The sequence below is a fragment of the Triticum aestivum genome, chromosome 6A (assembly GCF_018294505.1).
Source record: "Triticum aestivum cultivar Chinese Spring chromosome 6A, IWGSC CS RefSeq v2.1, whole genome shotgun sequence".
Lineage (NCBI taxonomy): Eukaryota > Viridiplantae > Streptophyta > Magnoliopsida > Poales > Poaceae > Triticum > Triticum aestivum.
This window is the reverse complement of record NC_057809.1, coordinates 534,530,427-534,544,033: the sequence shown is the minus strand read 5'-3', so window position 1 is coordinate 534,544,033 and position 13,607 is coordinate 534,530,427. Positions and strand designations below refer to the sequence as shown.

The following is a 13,607-nucleotide window of genomic DNA, read 5'->3' as shown; positions in this document are numbered from 1 at the left end:
CAATGCCCAAGTGGGATAAGTCTGAGCAAGAGATGCTGGATGTAGAGGTCACTCCAGTTACTAAGAGCTGGCCCCCAGGGTTAGGACTTGGTTCTATGCACATGGGGGGGCGTTGGACCCGAAGACAGACAAGGTTTCGAAGAGGGCAAGTCTTAAAGGAGTCGAAGATAAGATACTTGTTGCAATAGAAGAGGCTCGAACAGGGGTGTTCATGCCCAACAGAGAGAACGACGAGCTTACGCGCGCCCTGGGAAATCCTGAACACCCGGGAAGAACACAAGGCAAAGGCGTTGTTCTGTGGTATGAGGGGTTTGTGGACTGGAACACCGACTATAGAAGCCGTGCGAGAAGGAAGATGGAGGAGGAGAAGAAGAGGAAGCTGGAGGAGGAGAAGAGGAAGAAGGAAGCAGAACGCCTTAAAGGCCTAGAATCAAAGCACGCGGAGTTGGCACTCCAATTCCAGCGGCAGCAGCAGTAAATCGACTCACTTAGCCAAGTAAGGGGGTCTCAGCGGCAGCAGCTAGCGGATGATCCGGCATTGGATAGCACCATCCCATCCATGCCGAGAAGCAGCGTGGGTTTCGCCCCGGGCGAGGCACAGTTGCTGGATAGATACCCTGTGGATGACATCATGGAGAGCACTAATTGTGATCTACACTTCAAAATGAAGAACATATCCATGAAGGTGTCGGACGCCGTTGCTTATACAAACTCCCCTGAACAACCTTCCATTGCAACCCGATTCTAGCTGGCTATGCTCGTGTCATGGTTGACGAGGTGATGGACCAATATTCGGGGCTAGAGCTTGACATTCCTGGAGCTGACGAGGAGCACACACTGGGAGAGGCCAAACATCGTATCATCATATGGAGAAAGGATTGCATCATCTTTCCAAGGCCACCGACACCACGTCATCCGACTCCTCCTCGAAGTCCGCCACCGCGTCAGCAATCTCCCGCTCCTCCAAGTGATCATCAGCCACCGCCTCAGCATAGTCCTGCTCCTTCAAGTTCGCCAACGCGTCAGGCCACTCCTCCTCCTCCAAGTCCGGTACCGCATCAGGCCACTCCTGCTCCGAGTCCGGCACCGCGTCGGCCTACTCCTCCTCCTCCAAGTCCGGCACCGCATCAGCCCACTTCTCCTCCAAGTCAGCCACGTCAGCCGTCTCCGCCAACTCAGCAACATCGGAAGAGAGCCGCCGCAGCTATGGTGCGTAGCGGTACAAGTCAAGGTAGTACAGGAGGTACAGGCGGAGGCAAGCGATTTCAATATGGTCCAAGCCTCGCGCCTCTTCTACAGAGGCCTTACGACATGACCGAGGAGCAAAACGCAGCCATAGTGAAGGCCCAAGTGTACGCCCATTCTGGACCGAAACCAAAACCGCCGCCGAAGGAGAAAGTGCCTGAGAAAATCGTTGACCACTTTATTCATATGGCAAGAAAACCATCTCCCAAGCCTGTTGACTCATACTATGAGCGCCAAATCAGAAAGGCACATCGAGCACAATGAAAGAACAAGTCAAGCTCGAGCTCGAGCCAAGCAACTGCCAAAAAAAGCAGGAAAACCGTTCCCCAACTAGGAGAACAGGCGATGCAATCGACCCCCCCCCCCCCGCTCATTGTACCAACACATGCGAGTACCGGCGCCGATCAGCTGGTAATAATCGACGACCATATAAGGCAGGCTGAAGAGATCAGATGCACTGTAAAACAACTCCTAGGCTTGTAGCCCATGGAAACTTTTAAATAGGAGGAGCTAAAACGAAAATATGTCCGCGGCCAACCTCTGGTCAAGCCTGAGGAGGTCAAAAACCTCCCAACGAGAATGTATGAATTGCATGATTGGTACATGAAAATTACCAAGAGTTCCAATCGAGAGTCCCTCATGGTGAACGTCAAGGAAGAGCATTACTTCCATGTGCTAGCTCTGTCCGTTGAGTATACAGAACTATTTCAGTTATTCAATCAAGATGCACTCGACAAATCTCTCGTCAGTTGCTATTGTCTATAAGTGATTTCTTTCTGTAATTTAAGTCTCAAGCTAGCCGTAGTGCTCATTGATCGATCATTACCTGTAATTATCCTCGCTATATTCTTTTCTGTGGTATTATGCAGGATGAAGATGTATGAAATGAAAAAAACTGGACGCTATGGCATTGGATTCATTGACCTAAATACCATTAATGAAGACACATGGAAATTGCATTGGTATCAAGCAGATGTAGAGAAAAACATGCTAGAGTTCTTGAAGCACCTCAATAGCAATGAAGATATACTACTTCCTTACAACTTCTTGTGAGTCACACTGTCTTGTACTACAAATTCTGTTTTTCTGACTAGCTAGCTAGTTGTTAATAATTTAAGTGTATAGGGTTTAGGGTATAGTTGATGAGTGTTATGCACATGCCGGCTTAATTAAGACATGCAAACCTGTGAGCATGCAGTTACCACTCGATCTTGTTAATCATTAAAGTTGAAGAAGGAACGGTTGAAGTACTGGACTCACTACTTAAAAAACAAAGTGACTACTCAATCTTGAAGGGGATAGTCGACGGGTAATTTCAATAATTATTAACTATATGTCGGCCTCTTTAGTTCATCATCCTGATATCAACTATTTAATAACTCATTTATTCATTTTCTTTGCCGGCGGGCAGGGCTTGGGAAAAGTTCATCAAGTTGTATTGGTTTCGACCCAAGGTAAGTAATTAAGTAGTACTAGCTAGCTACCATCTCTTTAATTCTTGTTTCAATATCATTATAATTATCATGCTTGATTAATTATTATCTGATTAAACTCTATTCTTGTAAAGGCGCTGAAGCAGGCGTCGGGGACTGAAGTGTGTGAATACTACGTTTGTGAGAACATTCACATGATGACGTCCGAAAGGAGCAAATCTGATAGACAGCTATGGGTACGTTTGCCAGAAAACTATTCACAATTTTTACATCATTATCGATATCTAATCACACAACTAATACATGCATATTGATCTCCTTCTGAAAAGTTCAATGAGATGTGGGACCAGCTCCTACCAACGGAGCGCATACGAGCACTTCAAGAGGAAATAGCGGGATTTTTGCTCGACCAGGTCATAGATCCTAAAAGAGAATACCATTACCCGCTACCGCCCTCATGAACCACTCTCAATTGTCATCGTGCTCCGAAGGCACCAAGGCAAATGCCACTGGCTCCGAAGCCAACATGTAGGAGAAATTGTATATACGTAATTGTATATATATATACATGTGTATGTGTGAATGGTGGTTGTGAGACATTCGATGATATATGATCAGTCCTTCTCCATCTTGAAGTAATCATCATAGGGATACCTGCGTAGAAGCACATGAAAAAAAATTGGAATCGACATCAAAAATAGTTTTTGAATAGCATATCGGGGGCAAAGTAGTCATTGTACGGAGTCATATGCCCCTGTGCTATGTTCCGGTTCAACACTCGATGTCCCATTGTTGAACCCTTGAAGTTAAGAACATCCTCCTTTGTGTCTTCAAGAATCACCATCTTCATCGTCGTTTCATCCACATCTTCGTCATCCAATGAAGATGAATCTGTGAACTCGGCGTAGAAGTACTCATCGTCTTAATCCATCGTGTTTGCTTCAAAGTGAACAACGAAAACTTTGAATTTTTGCATTATGGCATTTGCCAAACACCTATTGGGCGTAGTGTCCGCTGTGGACGGCGGCTCCATAGGCAAAGGGTACCCGGACAACGACTTGATCCAGGGTAGTACAACGTCGGTGTCCACCAAGGCTTGGGCGGTATCAGCAAGGGTCCGAAGAGGCCTAGGCGGCATCGAGGTGGGGGCTATGGTGGCTGCTTGGGAGCGCGAGATAGAGAGCGGAAGACGAGGGCAAGACTATGAAAACGTGCAAGCTTTGAGTGTGGTTTTGGGTGTGACATGGATGTCGGAGTCTGGCGTGGTAGACATACGAACTCCTCAAAGCACCTGGGCCTGGATGCAGGATTTCAAACCAGTCAAGGCCGATTTGGTGATCCGTGTTAGATGGGGCCTGGATGCAGGATTTCAAACCAATCAAGACCGATTTGGTGATCCGTGTTAGACCGCTAAAAGTGCAAAATCACTAATTAAGGAATACTCGTTGCAAAGAACACTTCACTTTCCCAGGTCGCGACAAGTGGCGCACATGCATAGCGTCACTTGTCGCAGCCCGGGGTTTTTTCCTTTTTTGGTAGATCCATTTATTCAAAACGTTATATCTCTTAAAAAGTGCGTTCAAATCTCGAACCGTTTTCACCATTGGATTCCTCGCGTCGAGATCTTCAAAATTAGATCCCATGTTGATAGGTTTTGACGAAAAAAAATTCACAAAAAAACCGGACAAAAAAACCGGCGAAAAAACCGAACCGGGAGCACGGTTTTTTTTCTTTCCGAAAGAGGCACATCTCGCAAAATCACAACCGTGCCTCTCGTGTAAGCAAAACCGTGACTCTCGTGTAAGGAAAAAAAAATAGAAAACGCATTTTTTTTTCGTTTCCAAGAGGCACAGCCGTGACTCTCGCGAAAGTACAACTATGCCTCTCGCGAAAGCAAAACCGTGACTCTCGCGAAAGAAAAAAAACAGAAAACGCGTATTTTTTCCCCTTTCCGAGAGGCACGGCCGTGACTTTCGCGTAAGCACAACCGTGCCTCTCGCGGAAGCAAAACCGTGACTCTCACGAACGAAAAAAAATAGAAAACGCGTCTTGTTTTTCCCTTTCCGAAAGGCACGGCCGTGACTCGCGAAAGCACAACTGTGCCTCTCACGAAAGCAAAATCGTGACTCTCGCGAAAGAAAAAAAACAGAAAACACGTTTTTTTTCGTTTCCGATAGGCACGGCCGTGACTCTCGCTAAAGCACAACCGTGCCTCTCGCGGAAGAAAAACCGTGACTTCCACGAAATAAAAAAACGCATTTTTTCGTGAAAAAAAATTGAAATTTTTTAATCGAAAAGCTAAAAAAGACCGGGGGAAAACCAAAAGTTGAAAAAAACCGAAAAACGCCGTTTAAAAAGCCGAAAACACGTGCGGAAAAAAAAACAAAATCTGAAAGGAGCGTTCAGAACGCGACACGTAGCGAATGACTGAGAGCGCGTCAAGTGGCGCTGATCGTTCCGAGGCTCCCGAAAGAGCGCTCGTTAACTAGTTGCTCTCCTAAAAGTGTCCCTCGGAGCGCCCTTCGATTTGGGGCCTGGATGCAACATTTCAAACCAGTCAAGACCGATTTGGTGACCCGTGTTAGATGGCTAAAAGCGTCCGGGCAGCCCGAGGCATTTGCTGGTGCTTTGATGATCCGCATTTGAGATGCCCCAAGTAGAAGGGATTCGGCACTTGGACGGGAAATCATGGTCTCTACCAGCCAAAGAATCGAACATGGTGAGAGGGCATGTCCCTCGACGAATGGAAGGTCGACAACGAAAAGGGCCAAACAACAATCCACGCAAGCAAAGCGACGCAGCCAGGGCCACTACAGATTCCAGCGGGGAGGACTCCACTCGAGTCTCACTGGCTGGACCGTTAACTTGAACTGGGTACAGAGCCGGAGGACAACCGTAGTGGAAATCGAATCGGCCTACAGATGCTGCCTGCCATGCTAGGACAGAGAAACGTGCTCCCGGTCCAAGTAGGCACCACACAACACCAAAACACAGAATGAACCCGCCACATTTCCTATTTACCCGATGGGTGTAGCAGATCACTAGCGGTGTCATGCTAGTGACACCTTTGATTCAGCTCCTCAAGCAAGACACCTTTGATTCCAAGAACAACTACAGCCCAGCAACAACAAACAAACGAATAGTAGAGACGGTGACCACAGCAGGGTACAAATGATATTCACAAACCACAACCCGGACAAGTAAAAAGAAACCACACTAGCTAAAAAATTACAGATGGGGAGAAGAGAAGATCCACGAAGACGCGGGGTCGGTCTTCCTCCAGCCTATACAACCACAACGCGCACTGCCTTGACAAAATGAGAGCGTGCCGCAAGGTCAAGTAAGCCTTACCCGAAGGGTTTACTACACCTTCACCACTACATTACAGCGAGTCGGTGTCAGATGATGCAAAGCCTACTCTTTTCCCCAATCTAGGTATCAGAGGGTCATCTGTGCTAATCTCAATCACAAAATTAATTGGGGGACACGAAGGGAAAACAGAACCTATCAAAGAATTTCATGCTGCCTGGTGTTAGAGGTGCGATGCGTCACTGGATGTTGCGCGACAACCCGCCACGTGGTGCACTTCTGCAACAAAGCAACAAAATGGAAGGTGAATTAGTAAGGTGTGTCTCGGTGAAAAGATAGTATCTGGGCAACAAAAATAAGCATAGGCTATGTAGTACTAAAAAACAATAGGTAAAACTTTAGCTGTTTTGAAGAATGGTACTGAGTACCATTTCTTGGTAAACTTTTGGTATTTCAGGTGGTGTTTGGTTCTCTAGTCCTAGGACTTTTTCTAGTCCCAACTAAAAAGTCCCTAGTCTCTAAAAAGTCCCTCCCTGTTTGTTTCCAGAGACTAAAGTCCCAGTCCTTCCTAGAGGTTATTAAATGACCATGTTGCCCCTAGTATATAAAAAAATAACAATCAAACAACATCATGGGGTGGCGGGCCAATGCGTGCATGAAGGGGCATTGTTGAAAAAGTCCCAAAAAGACTCTCCTTGAGAGTCTTCTTCATTTAGTCCCAAATGCCTAGTTTAGTCCCTAAAAAGCCCCTCCCGTTTGGTAAAAAAGTCTCTAAGAGGGACTTTTTCTAGTCCCTACACAAAAAAGTCCCTGGAAACAAACACCCCCTCAGTCAAGTTCACACTAAATACCAAAGCTGTTCTTCCAAACGGGCCCTAATGCTAGTTTTGTGCCAGATAATGTTTGCAATAACTACTACTCCCTCCGTTCACTATTATAAGATGTTTTTGGTATTTCAATATGGGCTACATACGGACTGAAATGAGTGAACAAACACACTAAAACGAGTCTACATATATTCAATTTAGAAAAGAGTTAGAACATCTTATAATAGTGAACGGAGGGAGTAGCATTAACAACTACTACCTCCGTTCACAAATATAAGATGGTCCAACTTTTTTCTGAATCGGATATATATAGACATGTTTTAGTGTGTTTGTTCACTCATTTCAATCTGTATGTAGTCCATATTGGAAATATCCAAAACTTCTTATATTTGTGAACGGAGGGAGTAATATTTAAGAAAATGATGTCAGCAAGATTAGGAGGGTCAGTGCTCAATGGTTACAAGCAAGCAAATGGTTAGACAAGGCATTATTTGTTGAGCCTAATAAAGGCAACTCAATCCACCTAATGATACTTTGTAAGGTTTGGTTTGAGGAGCCAAACGGTGAATGAAACATCTGATCCAAACTCCGAACCTAACTCGCTTGTTTTTTCCTCAGAAACCATGCAGGGGGCAGCAATTTAATGCATTAAGATAGAACTTGATTGGTTTGAGCAGGACCAGTTGGCCCATCACCATCTCATCCCTCACAAGTACAAGTCATCTAAAAATATGAGGGGGCTATCGCAACAAAAAATCGTGGGATCCCATGATTGAGGAACCATCCTAGGCTAAGGTGGTCCCTAAAGTCATTAAGCAGTACTGATGGAAACATGATGAGTAATTCAAGTTAACAATACTTGGAGTTGTAGGGCAGATGACAAACTTGAAGTTTAAACAAAAAAAATCTGTGTTGGAGGTATATGTGAAGAGATCAAGTTCTCAAAATGTAAGGCATTCTTGGTGTACCTTCCGGGAAGTGCCTGAGAAACTGTGCCAGGTCCTCTCAAACTACCAAGACGCTTGGCCTTGTTCTCTTGTTCCTTCTCAAGGCGCATAGCAGAAACTTCTTTCTCCATAGCAGCTACCTCTCTCCTCATCTTTTTAGCCTCCACTTCCATGGCTTTGGTTAAGGTGTCTACTTTCTTTGCTAACATCTGTAAATGAGGGGGTAAGTAAAAAAGCATTGTAGCACGGCGTCTCCTCAAAATGCAAGAAGCAGAACCTCAAGCATCATACCTCAATTGCATCATCCTTGTCCTTTAGACTTTGGTCTTTCTCATGGCATGCCTTTCTCAATGAAACTACCTCCTTCTGCAGCATGTCATAGAGTACACCAGATACCATATCAGTTGAATCACTATTTGTGGTTTCAGTATTTTTCTCTTCTCCACTAGCCTTCCAGCTATCAGTAGTCTCGCAGTCCCCAACAGCATCTGTAGATCTATTGAGTAAATGAGGTCCATTCACAAGGACCTTTCCCCTGTCTAAAGACCTCGTACCACCATCGAAAGACCTTGAAGTTCCTTTTGCGTGCTTGAGGACCAAGCTGCTGCCAGTAGAAAGAGAGGGCCTCGAATTGAAAGATGGAGATCTCCTCATTAATGCACCAACCGGGGAGACTTTGGACATATTATCAGCTCCACCTAGTGATAGACGACGGGAAGATCCACCACTTGTATTCCTTCCTTCTGTAGGAGGACGGCTAGAACCACTTGGCGGCCCCCTCAATCCATCTTCTAGAACTTTTAGGCGCCACTGATACTTTTCCTGAGTCCGGAGAATATATGAGAAATTATTCCACAAAAGATGAACTTGTCTTAAAGTGTAGCTCAAATTCAACATGACAGACATCTTTACCTTTACTTGAGCTTCCGATCGAGCCGTTCGTTCTGCAATAGCAAGTTTGTCACGAAGTTGCTGCATCTCACCCTGCAGAATATGGTGGAAAAAAAACATTGCATGAAACTTGAATCCTATATGCCTAAGAGAGTGAGCCCCACTACTTCTAATTGTCTCAACATGCGCTTCGAGATCATCAAAATTGTTGTAGCGTTAGATTTACTAGCTTGATCCACTAGCATCCGTCCGATGTACGCATGAGAATCCTCTACCATGCAACATGCATTAGTGCATTCTAATGGGTTTTAAATGTCATTGCTTCCACATCATCAAAATTGTTGTAGCCATTAGATTTGCTAGCATGGTCCACTACCATCTGTCCGGTCTACGCATGAGAATACTCTACCATGCAACATGCATTAGTGCATTCTTAGTGGGTTTAGAATCACATTGCATTTAATGTGACATGCACAACTTTTCATGTTAAGATTCATTTATGCTTATGCAGAAATGTCTCACATAATTTAAATCGTAAGGACTGGATTAATACTCTATATGTCCAACTCCGCAGCAACGCGCGGGGTATCTCGGTAAATAAAGAAAGCTTTAATCATCTTACCTGCAGAAATCTGCGCTCTTCAAGCCACTGTTTAACAGGCATTACTTTGTCATTGCCATCTTTCCACTCATTTGCAACTACAACAGCAACCCTGTTTGCTGTAACTTTTGTTCGAGCAAGTTCACGGTCAAGAACTTTTCTTTCTTCCTGGTGTGTCATGATCACAAAATAGCATGGGTCATCTTTTTGCATAAATAATCAATGAAGATTCAAAGAAAATACAACAGTTGAATGGTAGTATGTTACATTCATTTCCTGGACTTTCCGCTGGTAATCTCTAACAGCATTAGCAGCTGCACCACCAGCAAGGACAGCCTCTTCAAGCTCTCTGACTGTTTGACTAAGCTTTTCGACTTCCGCAACTTTTTGGCGGTGCAACCTATCCAAAATCTTATTTTCTTCCTGCAATCAGGGATGAAACCACTTGAGCAGCTATATTTGAATAACTTGACAGAGTTGTTTTCTCCCAACAAGCTTGGAAAATACAAGATATCTCATACCTGGCAGATCTCGATTTGCTTCATCAGATCTTGGTTCTTGTTTTGCATGTCATCAACCATAGCAGCTTTTGCTAATGCAGTTTGTACAGTCCTTTCTGCTTCTAGCAGTGCTGCCTCCTTTTGCTTTGTCAAACGATCTAATGCTCTGTTGTCCTCTTGGAGCTTTGCAATCTAAAAAGAACCAAATTAAGTTTTTGTCAATTATATACCAAACATGCATCCAGTGGACACAAGGGCTTGGATCCGTGGATATGCTGGGTGCAAAGTAGGATAAAAATATGACAATTTCATCAGTCTACAAGAGAGTTGAGATGTGGATAACACAGCATACCTCTTGCCGAGCAAGCTTTAACTCAGCTTCAAGTGGTGCAAGAATGGCTTCAATAGGTGGCATATCATCATCCTTTTGGGCTGCATGTACTCTACGCAGTGTTGCTTCTGCTGCAAACTGGGCTGCCATAGCTGCTTTCTTCTCATCATTTGTTTTTTTCAGTTCTAGATTCTGCAAAAATAGAACAAATGCTTATGAGGGAGCAGTCGGGAGGGAAGGGGGGCTAAAAGAGGTCGGGAATATACTTTGCTATCGAGGAGAGACTCTGTCAACTTGAGCTTCTCATCCAGCTTCTCCAATTCATCAGTGAGCTGCCATCACAATGTAACAAATCAGCAATCATGTTGACAAACGGAGAACAAACATTGATCTTTAAAACTTGAAATGTTTTTGCTTGGTTTTCCCTAGTTCTGTTCAAGGGAACATTCCAATTTGCATTATGACAACAAGCAAAAGTAACATATGCATTGATGCTAGTGTTGGTATGTGTGTCAAGTCATCTTAACAAACCTTAGTGATTTTAAGTACTGGGTTAAAATTTGCCTGAGGGACACTTCAATCAGAAATAGTCAAAAGGGGGCCACACAGATAGCTTATTATCAAATAAAAATGAGCATAGTAAGATAACTTTCATTTGACAAATAAGCAGTATCTGACATATCAAAACAAACAAGCTTTACTCAACATGTCATTCATTGCTCGTGCCTAGGTATCTCATACTGCCATACAAAATGGCACAATCACCTTCAGCAGATACAGATTCTAAGCTTCGCAAATCAGATTCAAATTTTACTTCCCGTTTTTAGCATGCCCAGTTACTTCATTTATGAAGAAACAGTCAGACTCAGTTGATCAAATGCAGGGGCAATAGAATACACAGCACTAACATGGCCAACAGGTACAGAAAAGGCAGACACATCATTAAAGCAAACACAGCAACCAGAGATGCACTAAGGATCAACCAATATCTAACTGAAAAAAAAAGGCTCGGTTAAAGGATCTTTAGTTGATCTGAACAACACAACTTGGGTCGCTCACTTTTCCAGGAGCTACTTCGTTTGGCAATTTAAAAAGCATGTTAGGATAGGATACATATTTGTTCAGAAGCCTGCAAGTTGAGTTGCAAAGGGGGAAAAAGGAATCAAGGACCTTAAAAGAACAAGTGAATTTCATAACAAATCATATAAGTAAACATTTAAGTTTACATTCCAAAGAAATTTTACATAAACGTTTCAATACACCTCACATCCATCAGTTCGTTTGTATGAAACGGAGTCTGAAAGATATACATAGCTGTCATGTGGGATCCCCCAAGCCAGCAGCCAAAATTTCTGTAGTTCTACAAAATTTGTAGCTGTTCAATACTTCTGAAGTTATAATAAAATGTCTCCCGATTTTCAAAATTAACTGTAAGAAAACAACATACTATTTTCGCAAAAGATCATTTATTTGAACTAAATATCCAAGCATCTTGAAGATGTAAAATTACCTAAATTATAATAGGAAACATATATGCCTACTCCAAATTAACCATCATTTAGGTGAAATCATGTAATCGTCATTTTTTCATCATCAAATCTTTTAAAAAAAGGAAACTAAAAAATCCAAATAACTAGCGATTATAAATTCACACGCCTCCAATTAAAATTTTATACTCCCTCCAATCCATATTAATTGACGCACACTTAATGTGCGTCAATTAACATGGATTGGAGGGAGTATTCAAATCCATGTTTTCAAAATGATACATTTTTTAAAGACTAAGATTGTGAGATTTCCTGACATTATGACAATAATAAGATGAAGTTAAATTCCACTGACAGGATATTTGTCTCGTGGCAGCACCTAAGGAATTCTGAAAATTGGATCAACGAATTAGCGTTGAATCCTTGATACCTCCAAGTATTGGTTATTGCAGTTTGCTCATCAAATCGAGAGCAATTTGTACATCATATTCACCCCTTGTGCATACTAAGAAATCTGAGTGGACACTGAGCAGGCTCAACAAACATGCAAACTACACACCAGATAAATTGCAACCAGGACTGACGCACTGAACATCAAAATATCTATTAGCACTCAGCATCAAAATAGCTTTGAGTGCCACAGACGTTAGCACTTGTAAAAGTACAGCTTCAGAACAAGGGTAATGGGAATCAATTCTATGAACTAAGACCGGGGCAGCTTTATTTAGCTCTTGCCATCCTGGCGACCTGACACATTTTTTAAGTTAGTTTAGCTCAAACATATCTTGAAAAACTACTGCAAAAGACAGGGACTTCATAGCCCTGCATGAACGGCCATAACACTCTGATTCACTAGTACCTCTCCCAATGAACAAGACAACCGGAGTATAAGATCAGCCAAAAAGAAAGAAAGCAAAAAAACACAACCTAGCAGGAAATAAACATGTTGAATAAAACATTAAGCTTGTGTTGAACTTTCAGAGTTTCAGCATGCCGCAATGGATAGACAAAACCCTCCGCGTCCATGAATCCCACAAAATAATGGCCAGCAAAAAACAAGGGGAAGATTGTTGTCTTGGCCCTGACACTCGGCCAAAATCACCTCCGCATCGAGCAAATACGCCCCCAAACTCTCCTATTTGGCTATGAATTCTCTTGCACCGACACTATTCCAAGCTCGAAACTGGAAGAAATGGTCGTAGAAAAACAAGACAAGAATCAGAAGCAAAGCTTGGGGATTTACCTCCTCGACGGCCTTCTCCCGCGCCCTCTCCGACAGGCGCAGCGCCTTAATCTCCGCCTGCGCCTCGCCCAGCTCCCTATCCGTATCTAAAACCACGCAAAAAGCACCAACCATTCCGCCGTCAGATTCGGAAGGGCCGCGGCAATCCACCGAACACGAGCGGGAGCCAGAGCTACGGCGAGCCAGGACCCAGGAACCAACTCACCCCTGACTTCGTTCTCGAGCCGGTTGAGCTCGACCTTGACGGGATCCGAGCCGTGCATCAGCGTGAGGAGCTCGTCGGCGTCGAGGCCCAGCTGCGCCGCCCCGCGCCTGCGCGCGGAGCCCCTGTGCGCCGGCGCATTCCCCTCCTCGCAGCCGCCGCCGCCGTCGGCCATCTCAGATCTGGGCCCCGGCGCCTCAGCCCACCATCCAAATCGCGCGCCCCCCGGGACCGCCGGCGGCCGCAATGCCGTCCGGTGGGGAACCCTAGCCGCTCGCGGTGTCGGGGCTCGGGTTGGGGCGCTCCGCTTCGCTTTTGCTTTGCTTCGCGTGGTGTTTGTTTGTTGTCTTGCTCGGGCGAGGACGGCAGCGTGTTTGAATAGCGGAGAGGGTGAGGGGGGAGGTGCTCGGGGGATTTAAAAGCGTCGGCTTTTCCGAGTGATTAGCAGCTAATTAACCGTTGAGCTAATCAGGCCATCGAGGTGGTTACTGGTCAGTGTGAGGACTGGACAAGAGCAGAGGAGGAGGGGAGGGCGTTGGAATCTCAAGGTTTGGAATATAAGGTGGGGGGAGATCACACATGAACATCAGT

The 13,607-nt window shown here is 44.5% G+C and overlaps 1 protein-coding gene across 1 annotated transcript; it reads right to left on the bottom strand.

Annotated features, from left to right (window-relative positions):
• Positions 1 to 5,799: 5,799 nt before the first annotated feature.
• Positions 5,800 to 13,405, bottom strand: LOC123128325 (microtubule-associated protein 70-2). Its single transcript, XM_044548293.1, has 11 exons — positions 13,020 to 13,405; positions 12,815 to 12,900; positions 10,351 to 10,416; positions 10,106 to 10,276; positions 9,775 to 9,945; positions 9,521 to 9,676; positions 9,275 to 9,421; positions 8,674 to 8,745; positions 8,053 to 8,583; positions 7,783 to 7,970; positions 5,800 to 6,266 (listed from the first exon to the last, which is right to left on the bottom strand). Exons 1-11 carry the CDS (start codon positions 13,189 to 13,191, stop codon positions 6,227 to 6,229), a joined length of 1,800 nt encoding a protein of 599 aa, XP_044404228.1. The 5' UTR covers positions 13,192 to 13,405; the 3' UTR covers positions 5,800 to 6,226.
• Between the last annotated feature and the right edge of the window lie 202 nt (positions 13,406 to 13,607).

Bases quoted from the DNA above. Each gene is read 5' to 3' on its own strand.
- LOC123128325 (XM_044548293.1), bottom strand. From the start codon at position 13,191: ATGGCCGACGGCGGCGGCGGCTGCGAGGAGGGGAATGCGCCGGCGCAC. The intron at 12,901-13,019 runs GTGAGTTGGTTC...GCGTGGTTTTAG, and splicing joins GCTCGAGAACGAAGTCAGGG to ATACGGATAGGGAGCTGGGC. The intron at 10,277-10,350 runs GTATATTCCCGA...CTATTTTTGCAG, and splicing joins AGTCTCTCCTCGATAGCAAA to AATCTAGAACTGAAAAAAAC.